General features: G+C 44.6%; 2 protein-coding genes across 6 annotated transcripts in view; one reads left to right on the plus strand and one right to left on the minus strand.

Annotated features, from left to right (window-relative positions):
• Nucleotides 1-2,053, plus strand: part of STK38 (serine/threonine kinase 38) — a 40,662-nt gene extending 38,609 nt beyond the window's left edge. For all 3 annotated transcript variants that reach the window (XM_021684688.1, XM_044917465.1, XM_021684687.1), the window contains exon 14: nt 50-2,053. In XM_021684688.1, the coding sequence (XP_021540363.1) occupies nt 50-180 (131 nt within the window). In that variant the 3' untranslated portion in view covers nt 181-2,053. The remainder of the gene's footprint in view (nt 1-49) is intronic.
• A 4,264-nt stretch (nt 2,054-6,317) lies between these two features.
• KCTD20 (potassium channel tetramerization domain containing 20) lies at nt 6,318-21,429 on the minus strand. 3 transcript variants are annotated; one of them, XM_021684684.1, is made up of 7 exons: nt 20,706-21,429; nt 17,915-18,188; nt 14,756-14,858; nt 14,274-14,394; nt 12,794-12,991; nt 11,254-11,364; nt 6,318-9,957 (listed from the first exon to the last, which is right to left on the minus strand). In XM_021684684.1, the coding sequence occupies exons 1-7, from the start codon at nt 20,863-20,865 to the stop codon at nt 9,665-9,667; spliced, it is 1,260 nt and encodes a 419-aa protein (XP_021540359.1). In that variant the 5' UTR covers nt 20,866-21,429; the 3' UTR covers nt 6,318-9,664. The 3 variants fall into 3 exon arrangements, with proteins under 3 accessions (XP_021540359.1, XP_021540361.1, XP_044773319.1); XM_021684686.1 differs by lacking the exon at nt 17,915-18,188 and having other exon boundaries at nt 20,706-20,793; XM_044917384.1 differs by lacking the exons at nt 14,274-14,394; nt 14,756-14,858; nt 17,915-18,188 and having other exon boundaries at nt 20,706-20,906.
• Between the last annotated feature and the right edge of the window lie 249 nt (nt 21,430-21,678).

Below are 21,678 nucleotides of genomic sequence, written 5' to 3' on the forward strand. Positions count from 1 at the left end.
CCCTCGGGGTAAGGCAGTGAATCAACTCTCATATCTATTTCTTTCCCAGTGGCTACAAGTAATCACCCTGAGACTGACTACAAGAACAAAGACTGGGTCTTCATCAATTACACGTACAAGCGCTTTGAGGGCCTCACGGCTCGGGGGGCAATACCTTCCTACATGAAAGCAGCCAAATAGTACCCTTGAAACAGAATCCTCAGTGGAGCAGGAGTTCTTGGTACAACATCACGGTTTTCCTCTCACACGGTCTTTTGGAAGAGTTTCCAAGACGTTTATGGAACCCGCCAGTGTGTCATGGTAAACTCTACTGAAATGTGACAGTAAGTGGATTCTCTTCCATAATGCATCGGAGACCTGTAGAACAAAGACAACCATTTCTACTACATCGGCCATAAACAGCTGTACTGCTTCTTTAGAAGCCTCATGAGCCAATTTGATAGAGGTTTTAAAAAACTTGTTTTCCTAAGTTCATCAGAATGAAGGAGAAAAAACAGCCATTATCAAACATTATTGAGATTGTAACATAGACTTATTGAATATCAGCCAATCTCTGTGATTTTGTGACAGACATGCTTTCTGCCAAGCCCACCAGTATTTCTTTTCCTTTACAGCTACAATTTCCATAGTACTAGGGACATAAAGCAATAATGAAAGCCTCAGCAGCCAGCATTCTGGCTGAAGGAAATGATCCACCATCCTCTGAGCGGGTGGTGATGGTAGTTTCTCCCCATACCTCGGCCTCAGGCGAGTGGCTCTCGATAGCCTCCATTCGTGGTGCACTTTATTTATGGCACTAGGGATAAAGACCCTCAACCCATTGATTTCTCTCCTCCTGCCCGTCTGAAACACTCACGCTGCTCTTCTGAGTGTTGATGGGGGATATTGGCGCTCTCAGAAGACCCAAGCCGCTGGGCTTTGCCAAGGACTCCCAGGTCACGTGGAAAACCCTCCCTGTCTCTTCATGGCTGTATCAGAACATCCCTAAGATGCTGTTGCGGACCAGCAGTAGCCACAAGTGCTGCCAGCAGGAACTCGCTCTGTTCCTGGGAACACAGCAGGGAGAGTCCAGGCCGAGGCAGCAGGCCTGGAACCCTCTTGGCTAAGGTGCTGCCCCTGCTCGGTCTCCAGAACCTCCTTGGAAGTGAAGGAACCGGCCCAGTACGAACGAAGTGCGGAGCCAGCCTACAAATCCCTGTGAAGTTCACTCCTCAGTCCTTGGTGCAACTGTGTTTTGTCGTCTCTCTCTCGGTCTTTGTGCTTGTCCTCTCCGGTTTAAGTAACCATTTTGCCTTGGAATCATGATTACGGATTTTTCCTTTGCAGAGGCCTTCCTGGGGGATGCTCCTCTCCACCCTAAAGGGTAGCCTGCAGCTTGGGCTGAGCAGGCCTCTCTGCTGCGGCACTCATGAGAGACCCTCGGAATTTTAGCACCAAGTGCCTTTTCTTTTACAGCTGCCACCACCTTGAGAGGAATTTTGCTGCATCAGAAATATGTGGAGGCTCCATATTAATGCATTATTTTAAAGTTTTTGAGAACTCTGAAAGCATCATTTTCACCTGTGTGGTGATTTTGCCTGTTGCAAAGGGTCATGGCCAAGCTGCAGCTGGGAGTCTGCTTTCTACCAGTCTTGAGGTTAAGATCACCTTGAAAGTATGTCCTGGCTTAGCTATTCAGAAATGAAAAATGGGATATCAGAGTTACAGGAGTAAATGAAACTGCTTTGGGTTTTAATGTCTTAGAGGAAGAAAAAAAAAATACTAGGGAAGTATTAACTTTGGATGAAGGTAATGTTTGCCCCTTAACCTTTCATTCACGGTCTGCTAGTGAAAGGAAGTAAATGAGATTCTTTTGTGTAACTCTGTCGCTTCGTTGTATTACCAAATAGTTGAGGTTTTGACCCCCAGGTGTTTTGCAAGTATGTGTGGTAAGCATGGTAAAGAGTTCACAGGAGTGGTGATAGTCTCTGTGTGGGGAGTGGCAGGGAGGGATGATTTGTTTTAGGGGAAAATGCCCACATTTTAAACTTCTGAATAAACTGTGTGAAAACAGTGTGAATCTGATGTGTTGTTTTTTTTTTTTTTTTAATTTGCGAGAGAATGAGAGCACAAGAGGGAGGAGGGTCAGAGGGAGAAGCAGACTCCCTGCTGAGCAGGGAGCCCGATGTGGGACTCGATCCCGGGACTCCAGGATCATGACCTGAGCCGAAGGCAGTCGCTTAACCAACTGAGCCACCCAGGCACCCTGTTGTTTTTTTTTTTTTTTAAGATTTTATTTATTTATTTGACACAGAGAGAGAGAGGAATCACAAGTAGGCAGAGTGGCAGGGAGCGACAGAGGGAGAAGCAGGCTCCCCGCTGAGCAAGGAGCCCGATGTGGGACTTGATCCCAGGACCCTGGGATCATGACCTGAACCGAAGGCAGATGCTTAACGACTGAGCCACCCAGGCGCCCCGTGAATCTGATGTGTGTTAAAGCAAATGTGGGGGCGCCTGGGTGGCTCAGTCGGTTAAGTGTCTGCCTTTGGCTCAGGTCATGATCTCAGGGTCCTGGGATCGAGCCCACTTGGGCTTCCTACTCAGCGGGGAGTCTGCTGCTCTCCCCCCTCCCCCCCCATGCTCGTGCTCTCTCTCAAATAAATAAAATGTTTTAAAAAATTAATCAAATGTGGCTCGTAACTGAAAGGGGCCAGATTGCTGGTGGCTTCTTTTAACCCGATTGCAGACCACTGGAACACTTCATCACCATATTTAGGCAATGTGCTTTTCTGTCTCGGAGAGACTAGGGCCTGCTTTTTTCCTTGAGAACGAGCCTTCTGGGTTGGTTGGTATAAAGAGACCATCTTCTGTTGGCCACTTGCATGTGTTCTTCCCACCTGGCTCAGGGTTGCGGGGCAGTGGGATCTCCCCTGCAGCAAGGCTAAGGGGACACCTGCTGACAATTGCTGTCAGTTGGTGGACATTTATACAGCTGTTTACCCAGCCTGGGGTTGACCAGGAACTTCACAGGCTCCTGGAATGGGACTTCTGCTGAGCCCTCCGGGTCCACCAGAGCAGGAGTCCTGTGGGGTCCCCTCATTAGCACCCTCTCTGGGTTAGGGAAAGGAGCCTCAAAAAGAAGCAAGAAGAGCAAAGACCATCCAGGGTCAGAAGTGCAGGCGGGAGGAAGCTGAATGCAGCCAGAATGTGTGTTGTCTTTGCAGAACTTAAGGGTTTCAAGAAACATGTTGCGAACCATTGGTTTGGTGTTGGTCCTCTTCAGATAGTTCTGCTTCCTACTCTCTTAGAGGGAGTTAGGAAATAGGGCTTGAACCGTACTGCCTACTGAAGTGAAACTGAATACTGATGTCATCCAGTCTCCTCTTGATTCAGGGGTGCATCAGGATTTTCTTCAGTACTTGTGTGTTTTTTTTTAAATTTTTTCAAAGTAGGCTCCACACCCAACATGGGGCTTGAGCTCACAACCCTGAGATCAAGTGTCACACGCTCTACTGACAGAGCCAGCCAGGTGCCTAGTACCTGTTTCTTTTTAGAATTACTTTTTCAAAAGTAAGCTATGGATGAGTTCCTTTGGGATTAATATTCAGGCTCTGAATAGCAGGTTGCAATTTTAAAACTCATCTATATGCATAATAGGAATCCTCTGCCTCAACTGCTAATGCGTTTTCTCTGAATTGGTTCCTTGGAAGGTGTATTTGGGTTTCACTCTCTCCTGTTTGTAACCCCAAATGGTAGTTTATCTTGAACTCAGAGGATTCAGTGAATGGTATTTTCCTTTGCTAGGTAGTATACATTTCCCTGGAATGATCTGTGAAAGCCAACACTGACTTAAAAACCACCGCCACAATGCTTTCTCAGGCACACTTTGAGAGAGCATCTTGCCCAGATCACACGGAAGTAGCCATCATCTACAGAGCACAGTACTGGGCACTCTGGGATGCACTGGCTATGGCAGTCAGGACGCCCGTGACCAGAGGAATGACTATAAATATGAATACTAGTATGTTTTATACCTGGGATAATGAATACATGTTTCGCACAAGGGACAGAAATTGGATGAAGTGAAGTGGGAGAGAGAAATGAAGTAACAAACGCGACCGCAGTGTTCCTCCCAAAGGAACAACTCCCATGCCTCGGCCGCAGCACAAGACCAAACCTACCAGGCTCCAAAATCCAGGGCTGTAGCACCTCTGCAAGTCACCGCAACTAAGAAACCTCTCCCGGAAGCTTCCCTCAGCTTCCCTAACACCCCTAGATCAGCTTAACAGTACTGCTCCACCGTTAAGAACTTCGCAGCTAGTGCTGTTTGCTGTTGAGCCACTTGATGGGAATTCTCCACCTGCTCTGCAGATCAAGACCACGGCAGGCTCCCCAGTGCATCCCAGAGTGCCCAGTACTGTGCTCTGTAGATGATGGCTACTTCAGTGTGATTTGGGCAAGATGCTCTCTCAAAGTGTGCCTGAAAGAGCATCGTGGTGGTGGTTTTTAAGTCAGTGTTGGCTTTCACAGATCATTCCAGGGAAATGCATACTACCTATACTTCAGCCCTCATCGTTTTTGTTTTTAAAGATTTTATTTACTTGAGAGAGAAGAGAGAGCAGGGGGAGGAAGAGGGGCAGAGGCAGAGGGAGAAGCAGGCTCCCCGCCGCCGTGGGGCTCGATCCCAAGATCCTGGGATCATGACCTGAGCCGAAGGCAGACTGCTTAACCAACTGAGCCACCCAGGCGCCCCCTTTCAGCCCTCATCTTACTTGATCAACCTGCTGCACGCATACTGTTAAAACAAAAACTCTATTCTCATCTGACTTCCTTCTTGGTTCCCTTGCCACCACTTAAATGCTGGTGATCATCTGAGCAATGCCTTTGCCCTCTATTTACTCATGTGATCTCGGTGATCTCCCCAACACAGTGGCTTCAGCTACCATTTTTTGTGGTGAGGTCCTCAAAGTGACCCAACTTCCCAGCTCCATCCCCAGAACTCTAGATACCGCCGTCTGGAAGGCCTCGTCTGGAAGGCCTCGTTCGGGCTCAAACACCATCCAGAGCTCCTCTTGCTTCCCGTTGCCTCTTTGACTCTGTCTACTCAGCTGTCCAGCCAGAAACTTCTTACCCAGCTCCCATGGGTAAACATGCACAATTCTGGGGCATGGCCATCCATCCATCCTACCAGTGCCTTCGTTTCTTGAAGCAGCTACTGCAGTGACCCCTTAGCTGACCTCTTTTGTCCCTGGTCCTTCCCCTTTCAAGTCCGCTGCCTTCCCTGCTGCCGAAGAAATTCAAGCCTCAAGTCTGATCATGTCATTCTCCTCCATAAAACTCTCTTGGGTTCCCAATAGTTTCTAAAAATGAGACCAGACAACTTTGAGGTAGAAGGGTCCTTCCTTACTCTGGCTTCATCTCTGCATCACCCCACCTTCCCGGATCATTTTACCTTTGCATCTTTGCTCATATAGTTGAGTTGGCCTGGAATACCTCCTCCCTGCATATTCGTGGATCCAAAACAACTAGTATTCTTTCTTTACAACTTGGTTCATTGATCACTTCTAGAATCCTCTTGTGAACTCTCCTCATGGTAAAAACTGGCTACTCCATCCTTTTGGGGGTCCCCTGAGTGACCTGGACTGTTCATAGATCTCTTTTCCCCACAAGTATAAAAACCCCTTGGAGCAGAACTGTGTCCTGGTCATTGTGTCCCTGTGGTCATGCAGTGCTTGGCACAGAGTATACTCAGCAGGCCATCTCTTCAGAGCGTGTCCGTAACCTCCGTGCTGATAAAGGCAGGCCTGCTGTGAAGGTGCTGGCTTTAGCGCCCCTTGAAGTTGAATCACCAATAAGCTCCCGGGCTAAGTGAGCTGAGGGAACTCACTCAGGAGGCACCTGACTATAGAGTTGGGCCAAATCGGAGACATCAGAGGAGGAGCCAGAAGCTTTACAGCAGTGTTTCCAGGGGACCTGCCTTTCATTCCTGCCATGGCTCCTCACTTGTTTTAAACCAGAACATAAAAGTCGCTGAGTCCTCTTATCTTCCAAACTTACATTTGGCTTTGTGGGGTCCTACTTGGTTGGACTGAGGATTCAGGAGGTCTTGAATGTAAATTAGCCAGGAACTCAAGAAGGCAGACTATTAGGGTTCTGGAAGCTGTGAGTTATAGATAGTAGGGTGGGAAGGGCACACCCGGGCTCAAAGTGACCCTGTGGCCCCGCAGGAAAGGAAGAGGCTCTGTTCTGGGCAATCAATGTGCTGCTGCTTTGGGTCCCTTTTAACATCTTGACTTCCAGTTTTATTTTCTGCTAAAAAGAAACAACACGGACATAAATGATAATATTTTATTATAGAAAAAGCATCCCAAATAAAGGATTTCGTAAACACTGGTAGGTGAACAAGTGCAACTTTAGAAGTAAATACAAAGTAAAGAGGCAAAATCTACAAGCATTTTGCCTTTAAGAGAAAATGTAATGTTCTCCTGCAGAGGTGATCCCACCCAGAGCACGAATGTGGCTCCATCTTCCCCAGGGAAGGCATCAGGTTTGCCTTCTGAACTCGTATGTGCATTTTAACAATCTCAAAATAACGGCAAGAGGTGGCATTGGATAAATTACTAAAACCCCTTGATTCTTAACTTTCTATTGACACTCGATAAAAAAAAGACTCCATATCACACTTTGACAATTTGAGTTAAAGCCTGTGCTGATTGTTTTCTGCAAATATTTCCATCCTTCCTGGGCTTATTCCATAGTATTTTCATAGACCTGTATACATTAGATGACATACTGGTTTCTTGGAATTTAGCTTAAAATAATATTGGCTATTACATATTACGCAGTAAATGTACTTTCTAGCTTCCTTACCATTTAAATGCTGCCATCTTTTCAATACTTTTCCTCCACTTTGGAGAAACCATGATCATCTCACCAGACACATGTTAACACTCTGCCCACTCTCCAGCTCAATGCCAAATGTTTCCCAGTCAGCGATACATGATAATGATGCATTCACAAACTCCGATTCTAAATCTCAAATTCAGGTTCCTCTTGGCTTGCAGAGCTATCTGAGTAAGACCGTCAGAGCAAAATATCTTCCTCTGGAGATGGCTCTGTATAAACAGCCTAGCTTGCTTATTTAGGCACTTAGAAGAAAAAAAAAAACCCCACCAAACCTGAGTTCCACCTTTATTAGAAACCTCTCTCGCCCAGCTGGCCAGTAACAGACTCTGAAGGGAATGACTGCAACTCAGCCCGTCCCTGTGGGGACTCAGCAGTTCTGCCATCATGGAATGTCTTGGGCCCAGGAAAGGGGAGCTCCGAAACTGCAGTGATGCTGAGCTCCAGGCTGGGAGGGTGGTGGGTGCAGAAGAAAGCTCCCTCTTTACCAGAAGGGACCTGTGGGCCCCACTTTTCCCTTTGTCTCCACCATCTAGTGACACTGGCAGATTAACCTGTACGGGTTTCCAGCTCACTCACCCCATGGGTTGGGGCCAAAAGCACATTAACCCAATTGGGGAGGGGGGGAAGGGAGACGTACTTCTTGAAAGCCCGAGGAAATTAATCATTTACATAGAACAGAGTGCTAAGCACATGCCATACTTTCATACTTGGCTTTTCACCTAAGCAAGGACTAATTGGTTTTAGAGGGTTAGCTGCAGCATGTTCACACTTAAATGTTCATATGGGAAGATGGAGAACAGATGTTATACTTACTAGAGAACACAGTTCATTCAGATTTCCTTTGTGATGGCATGGGAGGAAGTCAACTGAGAAGCAGAAAGGAAGCACCATTAAACGATTATCTGGGCTGATCAACTATCAGTGGGTATGAATGAAATACTGGCATGGTGAAAGCCAAACCTGACCTCAAATAAGAATCAAGGAGTTTCACAGACATAAAAGTACCCTCTGGCTACAAAAAAAAACCTCACCCTAAACTTTAACCCTTACCATCAGCCTTACAAGTTGGATGCCAGTGGTAGTCAGAAGAATTCTCTAAGTGGGAGATGGCTCAGTTTAACCCCTTACTACTACTATTTTCTGAGTAATGAATGGAGTATTGATTTCCACTGTGATGCTGGTCACAAGCACAGAGAACACACTTCTTAAGAACATTCTTGTTCTTCACGCCTGGAAAGAACAGCTTTCGACACCCATCTGACTTTACCTTTGGAGGACTACAACTAGGGCAGTCAAAATGGAGTCACCTAACTTGCTCTATGGTATCTTACAGGAATGGAATTTAAGAAAACTAATCATGTTACCTTGAACTTGAAGGAAACTATGTACCTCTTTGAAATCTGTGATGAGTAAAGGCTCTGGGTAGGTGATTAGAAGGCCAACCTTTATCATAAAATGGGAGATTATCCCCAGACACTTAACATCTGGCTCTAGACTCTAAATTTAGTTCTGCTGTCAATAGCCATGAGGACACAAGGGAAAATGGTTCAGTACTGGGAGGAGTGATCTGGGTTGTCACACACCATGCATTATTAATACAGAGCCGACAAGATCAAACAAAATTACTAGGCCTAATACCCCTTCAACTCATCTATCCTTTGGGGATGACAGCAGTATGGTTTTCTAACCCAGTGTGATAGGCTACTTCAAAAACAAATACCCTGATATCCAAAAAAAATTCCATAGTATGAAAAGAATATACAAAGAAAAATCCTGCACTGGGACAAAGCCTGGGCAGGTGACGTTTCCCCCACCCCGCTTTACCCCAAATGCCCCCTTCCCTGGAGCTCTTAGAAGTCTTTCTATTGAGAAACAGAGCACTTGTGAGAAATTTCTGCCTGCCTCTTAAAAGCCTTTCTCAGCCATATCATCTAAGGTTTCCCAGCCACACTCACAGCAATGTGCTGCCTAGGGTGACGACCTATGGCTTCACACCAGATTCCAAGCCAGGATAATCAAAGTGGCCTGATCTGGACAGGTTCTTCTACTTGAGTTGTGAATTTCATTCCAAATGATTTCTTTAGACTCAAAAACCTTGAACCTAAAAAGGTTTCATAAATGTTGTTACATTATTATTGGACTTCAGTCGAATCTGTAGGGTTTTGAACTATTCATTGCATTAATGAAAAAACTGAATTTAAACTCTTAAGAAATCTCCTTTTGGACGTTTTGATGAGAGCCTAGTTCTTCCCAGATGCAGGTCTGGGCACAGAGGCCACCAGGAATGGCATCTTCACTGACCCCTAATGACAATCCCATTAGCGCCTGCTTGTGGAAGCTAGAGATTATCTTTTTTTAAGGTTTGGTCCCTTTGCTGCTACATTCTTTGCCTGGTATAAAACAAACAAACAAAAAAGCCAAGGACAAAGTATAAAGGATGAGAGGACTGCTTTGATGAATATGAGCCAATGGGAGTCGACTTCCTTTCCTACTTTTTGCAGTTATGCAAAGACTCTGTAAACAGCACCAGATCCAAATTTTTCAAGTTACCAGGGCTGCTGCAAAGCTGGTAGCTTATTTGCCAGTGAGTGCTTTTTCATCCCCTGCCGGAGGCACAAACTTTTCAGTAATGAAAAGGACACACGCTAATTGTGAGAGGGAGGGAAAGGACGGAGAAGCAGGTCTCCTGATACTCAGGGGAGACAAACCAAGGGGAGAACTGGCTGTGGACATCGCAGACAGAGAAGGGCTCTAAAGAGACACGGGTCCACAGCTGGCCCTAATCCTGAAAGTCGTTAGACGCCATCTGAGAAAGTGGAGCGTTCAGCCGGTCGAGTTCATCCACCTGGGGTGGGTGGTGCATTACTATCTCCTGGTCCTCTAAGACATCTTCTCCAGCAGCTACCAGATTAGTGAGGGATTTGCTTCGGACACACTGGAAATCCACATGGCGACTCTTCCCTTCTTCCTTTTCCCAGGACATCTGGATAAAGGGGCGCTGCACATAGTTATAGATTACTTCAGACCGGCCACCGGGTCTTCTCTTAATTTTTTCTTTACAGGTAGGGTAACCTGAAACAGAAAAAGGCCATTGTCATGACTCCAGGAAATTGCCCACTCTAGATTCCACACTTTCTCTTCTCTAACCACTTAATTTCCTCCCAAATTCAAAGGCTGGGGAAATGACCTCTGACCATGCCCTGCCACTCCCACCCACCTACGTGCTCACTTCCCACCTATCCAGGTTAGTAGGTCTTGTCCCTGGAAGGGAAGTAACAAAAATTCTCTCTCTTCTAATGGCAGGGCGAGAACAGCCTCTTAGTAATTTCAGAAGCCTGTACTTACTGGCAACAATGCCACAGAACAGAAATCCTGCTAGGCCATGGTGAACTCCAGTCTCTAATTCTAGTGCGTATCTCATACTGTAGGAGAAGTGGTTAGAAAGCGTGTAATGTGTAGCCTAAAGAAAAAAACAGGGAAGTTGCCTGAAATATCTGAAAAGCTATCACATGGAAATGGGAGAAATCTTACTCAGAGTAGCTTCAGGCTAGAACTAGAAGGAAGACCGAAGAGAGAGGAAGTTATCTACTAGATATATGGAAGAATGTTCTAATGGTAGGACAGTCTGATGGGATGCTGGGAAATGGAGTAATCCTTGTCACCCTGTTCCTGGGGTTTCCAGTGACAAAGGAGGGACACAGTGAAAGAGGTTTAATAGACCTCAAAAATCTCTTCCCACCTGAAATTCCAACCTAAATGAGACACAATGAAGATTGATGGGTTCCGCAGGCAAGACTGAGATAGCAAGAACAGCAAAACTCAAGAGTCAAAGACTCATGGAGAGGAGACCAGGATGGCTTCAGCATTCTCGAAGAATCAGTGTCTAAGACCTTTCTATGGAGACCACAGGTTGGGAGCCATTTGCTCAAGATCACTTCAAACCATTCTATCAATACACACAGACATTCCTCAAAGGTATACAGTGGAATTAATTCAAATTTGAGTCTCCAAGACTGTTGATGGAATGACTCTCCCACTTGGTGAGCCCACGGGCCCTGCTCCACAACCCCCCCCCCCCCCGCCCATGTCCTTAGCCCTCACTGCCCTTTATCCCAAAGCAGTACACCGGAACTTATTCCTGCAGCTGCTTTAATTTAAGCATTTACGAATGGAAATAAAATGAAAAGGAAATATAAGGATAAACAAAAACAAAACCAGGAATCCTTCACATGGGTAGGAATGTAGTGTTCATGTGTGCCTATTCTCTACGTCCTCTCGAAGCCGGGTTTTAAGGACACAAGCTGTGCCCATAGATACAACCCACTCCATGAGCCATGCAAGCTGAATACTAATGGGGATATTTATTACCTTCAATTCCAATGCGAATATTTTTCAGGCCTCGCTCCTTTAACACTGTTTTAGCGACATCACGATTCTCAATATATTTGAAGAATCTATAGAGCTTGGAGCTATAAAGAACTGGAAAAAGAAAAACTGAGTTAGTCATGGAGTAAAAACTTCTAAAAGAGGAGGGAAACGAGCTAACAGAATCAGACTAATGAAAGATATACCTGACCCTGATGCCAAAAAAAAAATCCAGTTGGATCACAGATTAAATGTTAAGTAATAGATCAAACATAAGAAAGAAACCACATGAGAAATTTTTATAGTTCAGGGTGGGGAAGACCTTTTGGGTACAACATAAAACCCAGAAGCCATAATGTAAAAACTGACACATTTGACTACTTAAAAATACAACGTCTCTGCTTAGCCAAAACCACTGTTACCAAAGCTAAAAAAAACAAAATAACAAAAGTCAACTGGGAAAAATACCTGCAACTCACATTACAAAGGGCTAATTTCCTTAATATATATAGAAAGAGTGGTCACAAATAGAGAGCCTTCACAAATCACTAAGTAAAAGACAATCCAATTCTGTAATGGGCAAAAGGCACAAATAAAGCTACAGAAAAGGAAATTAAAAGGCTCTTAAAATTTAAAAAGATGGTGAGTGTTGATCATGAAATGAGAAATGCAAATTAAAACATAAATGCGATGCTATTTTTTACCTATCAGTGTGACAAAGATAAAAGTGCAGTCAAACACTGTTTTGGTGAGGGTGTGGAAAACAAACCTGCCACATATTGTTTTGTGAGTGTAATATGGAGGAGAATTCGGCAACATTTATCAAAATTATAAAGGAACAAAGCTTTGGCACAGAAATTCCATTTCTAGGAATATTATTCTATAGAGATACACATGTGTGAAAAAGACTCCGTTTAAAAGGCTATTTATTGCAGCATCATTCATAATTTATAGTTTAAATGTCCAACAACAGAGCTAGTTAATTCCGCTCTGGCACAGTCGTGCAGTGGAACACTAGACAGCCATTAAAAAGATTGTGGAAGCTTTTTATGTAAGACACGGTGTTGAACAGTCTGTAGACTATGGAAGCATTTGAAAAAAAGGAAAAACCATGGATGTAATTGCTTATGTATGTGCACTGAATACATCTGAAGGATATAAAAGAAGCTGAGGAGGAAAACCGGGTGGATGAGGCAGGGATGGGATCAAGACTCTTCAATGTATATCCATCCTTTTGTACCTTCTGAATTGGTACATTCATTAAAAATGGAACCAGCGGAGAGAAGAGTGACACCACCATTAAATGGCCTCAATCTGGCCTCCGTCTCACCGCAGTATCCGACACCAGGGGCAGCAGCGGGAGGTGGGACAATGTCACACACTCAGCAGAGACCTCAGCCCTGCATCACGTGCCCTGATCATCCAGGTGAGTGTGCTCCTTGCCAGGTCAACAGTGACATTCATGTTGCTTCCAGGATCTAACTGCTACTCTGGGCAGCACGTCTGGTGCGGAAAGCATCTACACCATGCGGGGGGCTCCTACTTTGGGAATATTCCTCCCCCATGGGAGGGGGGTGGTCTTCATCCCAGTCCACAGAATCCTCATCCGTCAGCACAACGATGTGGCACTCTCGCTCCCCTTTCTTGGCACAGCCCACCATGATGGGCAAGATCAACTCTTCGAGGTAGTGGTCAAACTGCTTGTGAGCACCATCGTTAGACAGTTCATGCAGTAAAGCACCTGGGGAGAGAAGCTGTAGGTGAACATCCTCTCTGGCCGAATGCAGCTATTACTGGAATGAAAAAGACTATGAGGTGATGGCTGTTATCACGGAGAAGTTCCAGACAGGGGGCCCATAAAGGCAGAAAATGGTTTCTTGCTCCGAGGCGCTAATGAAGCTGATTTTGTTAGATATGTTGCACGTTTTACCACTCCTTAACTTCCTCATGTTTATTATTTATTTTATTATTGAGAGGGAGGGAGGGGTGGAGGGACAGAGGAAGACAGAGAGAGAATCCCAGGCAGGTTCCATGCCCAGCGTGGAGCCGACGTGGGGCTTGATCCCATGACCCCGAGATCATGACCTGAGCAGAAACCAAGTCAGATGCTTAACCAACTGAGCCACCCAGGTGCCCCCCTCATGTTTAATAATCCCTGAGCATTTTGACCAACTGAGGTTTTGTTAGCTATACAACGTCAAACCACGTACATTAATTCTACAAGAGAAAGAACCATCATTTGTAGGACCTCTTCTGAAGATGCTCTGAACCCCAATTTCGTGGAGTTATGGTACCACAGAAGAGGGATCATCTGAAGTTTGAGGACACCAAGGGACTTGCTCTAAGTGTGCGCTAGACCCAGTAGAGAAACCACAAGTCTAGAGAACTTCATGGAATATGCAGGGAAATGTATCGTGAACCTCAAAGAATAATTTTTTAAATAATTTCAGAAAGCCTAGGTGATAATAAGAGAATGGTGTTTGTAGTCAATCAGCTCTAATCCCAGCTTTTTAGAGCTTTGAACAAGTCAATTTCTGTCTTCCCATTTGTTAAATGGGGTTATCACCTGACTTGCAGGGCTCACTGTTGCAAGAATTAAGCAAGTTCATATCTAGAAAGCACTTAGTAAACACAAAGTTAATAATAACGGTAAAAATGATTCTATGAACCACCCAGCTAATTTATGCTGTTTGACTCTATGAGGGAAGGCTCACTAATGTCCAAGAATCAGTATCCTTATTTATTAGTTGAGACACCAAGGTCCCAAGAGGGTAAGCCATTACCTCGGTGCCTCACTGGACAAGCTAGATTCAGAACCCACCACGCATTCTCTTTGGTTTACTCCACTTCCTCACAGTGCTGTGAAGCAGGAGAGGGAATAGGTTAGTATCACGTCTCTGCCTCTGCAGATGATTTGCAGCCCACACTTGAAACTCATGTTTAGTGATAAAAAATATCAGTTGATTCCAAGCAAACTCAAAGTTCAGCTGCTCAAATGCAGGTATTAGGTATCTGTAACTTACTCAGATCTTGACATCGGATAGTGTTGAAGTCAAAGTTAATGCAGAGATAATCGCATGTATCTCTAAGGTCTGGAATAGAGATGCCATCAGGACAATTGATGATACCAGTTTTGTAATAATCCTGTAAATGGATTAAAAAGAAGAAATGTAGGCAAAGAACCAAGATAAAAAGTGACCTCTTCAACCCCCTATCCATTCCTGGTTCTGTTAAAATGGTAGCTTACTAGAACTATCACCAAGTTGGCTGACTTGTCAGCTGGCAAAGTGGCTCCTGGCTCTCTGGGCATGCTTAGTCACACCTTGATAGCTGACTGAGCTCACACAAACAAGAGGTGCTTCAAAGTTACAGGAATAGAAAGTAGAGGGAAAGGGAACTGGGAACCAGAGACCCTAAAGTCAGTAACAATCTGCTGGAACTCTCCAGGCTTCTGCCTATGCCTGCCCCTGGGGAAGAGGATGCAACAAGAAGGGCTCCTACACACCAGCACCGTTCGAAATACAGTCGCACTGATTCCTTCAGCGATCTCATACTCTCCCTTCTCGTTGGGCCGAGTGAAGTTATACTCTCTTCCTGGTCCAAACATTCTGAAAGACATCAGGCAACAATGTTAATCTTCTCCAGTCCAGCCGGATTCTTCATGCGTGAGGACTGCTCCCCTCTTCACCTCATTCTGGAAGACTCCATTCCATGTTCTCATAGTATAAACTGAAAACACAGCAGTGGGACCCAACCCCTAAGAAGCAGCTCCTTCCAGACAGAAAAAGTGGTAGCGATTGCTTGCAGCATTTGAGAGCAAGGAGAAATGAAGCAGCCAAGTCCTCAAGGATCACGGGTGGTAAGCTGCTGTGACAGCAAATGAAGTAAAGCAGCATCTGCAGAGTTGGCCCTTGGAAAATCTCTGGCATGTGTGAGGGTTGCCTCTCACGCCCTCCCCACTGCCCAGGGATATGCCGGCAGCTCAGGAAGACCGTGCATCTCCTGCTACTGACCCTTCCTGGTCCCTTCCCTCCTCCTTACTTACCTAGCTTGTCAGTCCTCAGTAGTTCTGAGTTTTGCTTTTCAACATCTAATGTGATAGATGCATCTACACTGGTGGGTGCAGATGTTACTGTTCTCCCTTTCCTGGTGCATTTTAATGCTGGAGCTCTGGGGAAAATGCCCTTCTTCAATCCACGGAGTAACTCTAATGATAGGAACTTCAGGTCAAGTAGACAGGGATGGGAGGTATTAGGCTTATCAGTGGTTTGACATAGTTTAGAGAGGCAAGCCTGCTCTGTGCATGAACGCAGAGGTCAGGAGGGCACAGGGAGATCTTGCTTTTCCTTACTCATCTTCTCCCATGCTTCCTTCCTCCCTCTCAGATCCCCTCCAGTAAAACTGGCCCCTTGACTTCCCCCACTCCTGTTGCACGTCTGAGCTGTGGAATGGGAAACCAGTGTGAGGGACAGGGCAGGTAATCAGGATCTTCAGCCAGCCTGATTTAAGTTCCCAATGGCACCTCACTGTCATTTCCTTTCTTAACCTGCTGGGAAGCCCTGCTGTTCAATGTTAAAACTGTTATCCTCCACCCTAAATTGGCTGCTTTTCAAAGGTCTGAAAAAGATTCCAAATCACATACTTTCCAAACCACTAACACCATATATAAGAAATCCATCCTGATAAAAGTGTCTTCAAAGAATGCTGACATTTTTCTGGAACGTTCTGGTTAAAGTCTAGCCAAGACAGTTATGAATCAAAATAGTGAACATGCCATGTAATGCCACTTCCCCCACCCCCACCCCTTAACTATCATCAGCAAGACCTAAGCTCAGAGTTATTTATCTGGTAGTGGTATGGATTAACATTAATCCATTTGCAATCTCTCAGCTTGTCCCACTTGTGACTAGTGGCCCACATTTTTTAGCTCACTGCCTAGGCTTACCAACACTGTATGTAACCTCAGGACAGTGCAAACCTAAGTAACTCTCAGAACTGATAACCTTAGCTGATAAACCACCTAGATAAAGAATCAGACGCTCTTGCCATGGGACAACTCATTCCTAGATTCAAAAAAAGAGGGTCACCCAAGAATTAATCTATCACCCAGAAAATCCTTGCCCCTCTCGTGATCACTGTCAGAGGCAATCTATCTCAAAGAGCCAGCCAGCGCCGAGGGAACACTGTTTTGGGGTGTGTGTGTGGGGGGGGGCAGTGGTAGCAACACCAAGACTGAGGACAGGAAGTCAAGTCTGATAAAATGTAGGGCCAGTCTGGAAAATGTTTCAATATTCTAGTTTAGTCTTAATTCAGATGTTTGAGAAATATACAGATTTCTTTCTGGTTAAAAATGGTTCATCATGAATCTGCATGTGTATGTTCAAATATAAATATATTTGAATAGCTGGATTCCATTTAAAGATTTTTTTTTTTTTTTTTTTTTTTTATTCATGAGAGACAGAGTGAGAGAGAAAGGCAGAGGGAGAAGCAGGCTCCCAAGGAGCAGGGAGCCCGATGCGGGACTCAATCCCAGGACCCTGAGATCATGACCTGAGCCGAAGGCAGACGCTTAACCATCTGAGCCACCCAGGCGCCCTAGCTGGATTCCATTTAGCCTAAAATTCAACAAATGAGTGTGGTCTGTTCTGATTTCTAAATCAGTTCAAATTAGTTCGAAGTCCTGAGTGAGGTTAGATCTTTAAGATCTACTTCCAAGTAGATGAAAATCCTCAAAAGCCAAATGTCTGTGTGTATATACACATACATTATTATTATTGTTATTATTTTTACTCTTATCCCAATTTGCTCTTCCTCATGTTAAGGTCTATGGTTGGCCAGAAGGAGAACCTCCTAACTCCCAGTCCAGGCTCCAAAAACACTTTCTGGCCAGTGCTCCTCCTTGGCAGGCTCTTCCATTTCTTAAACGCTACCCCTAAAATGCTGGAGGCAGGAGATGAGGAGAGGAGGCTAAGACTGTGTGGTCTTCAATGAAGCAGCACAGAGAATGGAACATGAAGAAAAGAGAGAGCAGTCACGACACAGTACAACAGCCAGATAGAAAGATGCAGTTTTGGAAAACTTGAATAGAGATGGAGGCATCAGAAAATGACAGCCTGACACCCACTGCCAAGCAGAGCGGGCAACGGACAGCAGCCAAAAGGCTTTCCTGTAAAACGGTTTTGCTGTTGTGTCATGTGGAACACGTGTCTATTTTTTATTAAAAGACAAAAGAAAAAAAAAAAGCCACAACTTAGATCTTCCCTTAACCCTGTCTTTGACCTGTGGAGCTCAGACAAGATTACTTTTGTGAGGGTGTATGAATTATGGCTAAGAGAGATGAGGTGTGTGACTTCTGTTTCAGAGGGAGTTTATAGAGGAAGAGGGAAGGTTATTCAGCAGATTATTTTCCATAGTTCTGATTGCACTTCCCTTTGTGGGGGCCCATTTTACTGTACTGGCTTTGTAAATAAATTAAGTACATCCCCCAAATCATCAACACATATAAGGCTTTGTATAAGCCTGCCCTCCCTGTCTCACAAAGATGTGAAGGTAGAAAAATAAGCAATGCAGGGCTTCTTTTCCTCACATCTAGTGCAAGATAAACAGCAGGTATTTCTATTCATAGAGAACAGAATGAATTTGGAAGGAAATTATCATCAATTACCTTCCCAACATGGTATCCGGATGAGCAGTGAAAATTTGTGGATTCACAACAAAACGTGTGCCATCTACAAGAAGTGTCACTTTCTCTGGCGCCTGGGAATGAACGTTACTGCCAAAGCCCACAGTGCTGTTTCCAAATCGTTCTGGAGCCATAAAGGGTTCATGGTTCCGTTTATTCCCATTTTGGAAGCAGGAGCCTTTGATGTCTTCGGGAAGTGGCATTATGTGAGGGAACTGAAGATTTGCTGGCTGAGAGGCATAGTCAAGTGAAAGGTCTAAAAGATCATACAAACAAACCAAAATAACTTGACAGCAAAAAGGCTTGGGGGGGGGGAATAAACCTCGTCTCTTTAAAAAACAACAAGAAAACCCCCAAACTTTTAGATGTTCGCAGGCAAAAAACTCTTGCCTTGAACAAGTAAGGGAAAAATAGGCTAGAGACTCATACTGGATCCCCCTGAGCTTTTTTCCAGGTTTGTATGGTGGGGAGGAGAGAAGGAAGGCAATAATGCCCATACTTTAAAATGATACAAAAATTTTAAAGTAAATTATATGCATGGCTTAAAAAAATTTAAACAGTAGAGAATTTCTGTGGACAACCAGCAAGGCCCTGCCAGACTCCATGCCCTCCCCCGGTCTTGTCTCACAGAGGAAATAACTTTTTACTTCTGTTTCCACTTCTAGCTCTAAAGAATACTCTTGTACTTCCTGTGTTTTATTTAAGGAACCTGCTACCTCTGGGTGCTGAAACTATTCCTTTTCCACATCCTTCTAAAAATTCCCAAATGTTTCTAAATTTTATTTCCCCAGAAGGGATGACAGTCTCTAATTGTCTAATGCATTACTTTTCCTAGAAATTCATATAAAAGTGCATTTTCACTATGCACTGGAGAATCCTAACATCACCAGCACCATTTCTTGAAGAGGCAGGGCTTGCCCTCAGCTGAAAGGTTCCAGTGCAAGTGGCCTTGGGTTAGGATTCCTTCACAGAACCTGTTTTTGTCCTAGTATCACCAAGGAGCCGTTTTCCTTAAGCAATTTATTTAATTTTCTAAACCTTGTTCAGTTCTGTAAAATGAGAACCGTGTTCACTCCACCTTCCTCATGGGATTCTTCTATCAACTGAAATAAAGTATGTGAGAGCACTTCAAAGTGTGCTAATACCATATCATGCAAAAAAGGTTTAAAACTCAATATCTGAGATCTGGATGTATGCAGAAGACAATTTAGGGGAAAATATTTATAAAAGTATTATCACAGGATTCTTTTAAATTGGCAGTTCTAATATATTTTAAGGTAAAAAAAGTCTCTTTTATGAAAAATTTCAAACATACCAAAGTTAATACAATATGCGTATCCCGCCACCTAGATCTGACAAGCTTAATTAACTTTTCTGTATTTTCTTCAGATCTTTTTTTTGAAAAAAGTAAAAGGTTATAGATACAACTGAATATCTGACTCCCATCCCGCACGTATTTTAAGTCTGTATACAACAATTCATGAACATGATTACTGCCCATCACTTGTGGGAAATGAGCCTGACTTTGGGCCCTTAGATAAACTGTGACCTAGAATACACTCACTTTTCTTTCCCATTTGCTTCTAGAGAAAAGGAAACCAAATCTAGACCAAACGCTTATTGAGGGTTCACATCCTACAGCTTTTGACAGATTTTCAGTGTGGCCCTGTTGTTTGCACAACAAGAGCTAAGCTTCCACACAATCCACAGGCAAGCTTCTAGCAAAGAAACACTTTCATCACCAAGATGGGCTTTCACAAAGTGCTGTTCTAAAAAATTAAAGTAGGTACCTACATCACAAATTCAGGATGCTTGATTCTGCACGCCCACCGCCCACAGCAATGAAGCAATTCAGGGGGCTGATTCCTGAAGGGCGCCTCAAGTCCTGGGAAGCGTGCGTGGGTGAGCAGGAAGGGGGCCTCCGTGCGCAAACTCTCCCCACTGGCACACGCTAGGATGGCAGGCACACCCTGCCCCTCTGCCAGTGGATGCATCTAGAATAGCACAGCCCGGTCAGAAAGACGCGGGTTCAAATGGCAGCTGCCCAACTCCTAGCGGTGTGGGCCTGAGCACGTTCTGTAAGCTTCCGAAGCTTCCTTTCCTCATCTGCACAAGGAAGAGGACTCTAAGCAGGGATCAGTAAAAGGCCAGAAAGCTCTGTGGGTCACAGTCAATGCCACTGTAGCAGGAAAGCAGCCAAAGCCCCTATGTAAACAAATGGGCATGATGGCTGCATTTTAAAACTTTATTTACAAAAACAGGCAGTGGTTTGGATTTGGCCACAGTCTGCCATTCTTTATCTAAAAACATGTATGTAAAGTTCCTAGCATGGTGAGTGCTCAATAAACAGTAACTGCTATTATTAGTGTTGCCGCTGCCTTTATTCAAAGTTAAAAAGAACCAGACAGTTTATCAAGAGCCTGCACATCCATTAACTCCAAAGTCTCCCAGTCGCGTGAAGTAAGAAGAATATTAATATCCCCATTTTCCAAATTAAGAAAGCAGAGCTCAGAAAGATTAAGGAGCTCATCCACGGTTACAGATGATAAGCAGCTGAGCTAGAATCTGAATCTGTCTTCTGACTCCAGATCCAGGACTGTTTTTCTCACACGGTTACCGCCGAGTTAGATGTGCGGGACTGACTGAGTCAGGGGGCTGTCTGTGACATGTGAGCTAAGCCAATCAGCTGGAGATGTTATTTATGCCTCTGGGTAGAGTGGACGCTCACGGGTCGGAAAGCCCTCCGAATTAAGTCGAGATCTAACCATCGTACCATCGCTCCTGGGACCTAGAGGGTAAGCGAGACTCTGAAGAGCGGAAGCAGTCAGGCTATTTGTTTCTCTCTCTTGGGCCGCAGCTGCAGGGTCATCGCTTAGGCAGCTCGCCTCCTGCCGCAGTACCCTGTCGCTCTCGCCGCCGCGGTGAACATTCATTCTTGGGTTCTGGATCCTGAACTGTCTGCTGGGCCAGAAAAAAAGCCTGGAAGACAGGAATGTGCAGGATTTAGAAAGCTCTCCAGACAGGTTTCAAGGACTTTAAGGCATGAAAGCCGAGCTGGAGAACTCACAGACGGCTCACATTCTTGTTCGGAGAAGAAATGACATCTTAAACTTATTTCTGTGATTTTATACTGGGAGGAACTGGACTTATTTAAATGGTCTTTACCAAATCACTAACAATGTAAGAATGTTGATCAACTCGTTATTTGAGAATAATTTTAAGCCGTATCCAAAACCAGACATCAAATCCACAATTTTGGCCACAATCATGATCAGTTCTCTAATTTAAATGGTAGTGCAGTAATTTGGTGGTGTTTAGATCACCAAAAGAGGGGAAGAATCCAATGGGTCAATTAAAGAAAATCTGACCATATATTAAAAATAATCTAGACATATGTGTTCCTGCAACAATTAAGCACTAGGAAATGAAAACTGTCAACAACCATAATGCTCATGTAAGAGTTGAAACAAGAAGTCACCTGCACTAAACACACAAAAAACCAAAATTGGACTTAAGTGCTCAAGTTCCTTTTTATAAGTTCTCTTTCACTTTCTGTACCTTATGCTTAACCCCAGCCCCCACCTCAAAATTACAACAACACATCATTGGCTAGAAGGCTAACTCTCCCCCAGGCAGGACAGTCATGTGAGGAACCCATAACAAGCTACCGCCTCATGCCAGGCATTTGCTCATCGGGCAGAATGGGGAGGGGGGGCTATGTGAGAAGCTTCATACCTTTCTTCCAG

Source organism: Neomonachus schauinslandi, chromosome 8 (genome assembly GCF_002201575.2).
Source record: "Neomonachus schauinslandi chromosome 8, ASM220157v2, whole genome shotgun sequence".
Lineage (NCBI taxonomy): Eukaryota > Metazoa > Chordata > Mammalia > Carnivora > Phocidae > Neomonachus > Neomonachus schauinslandi.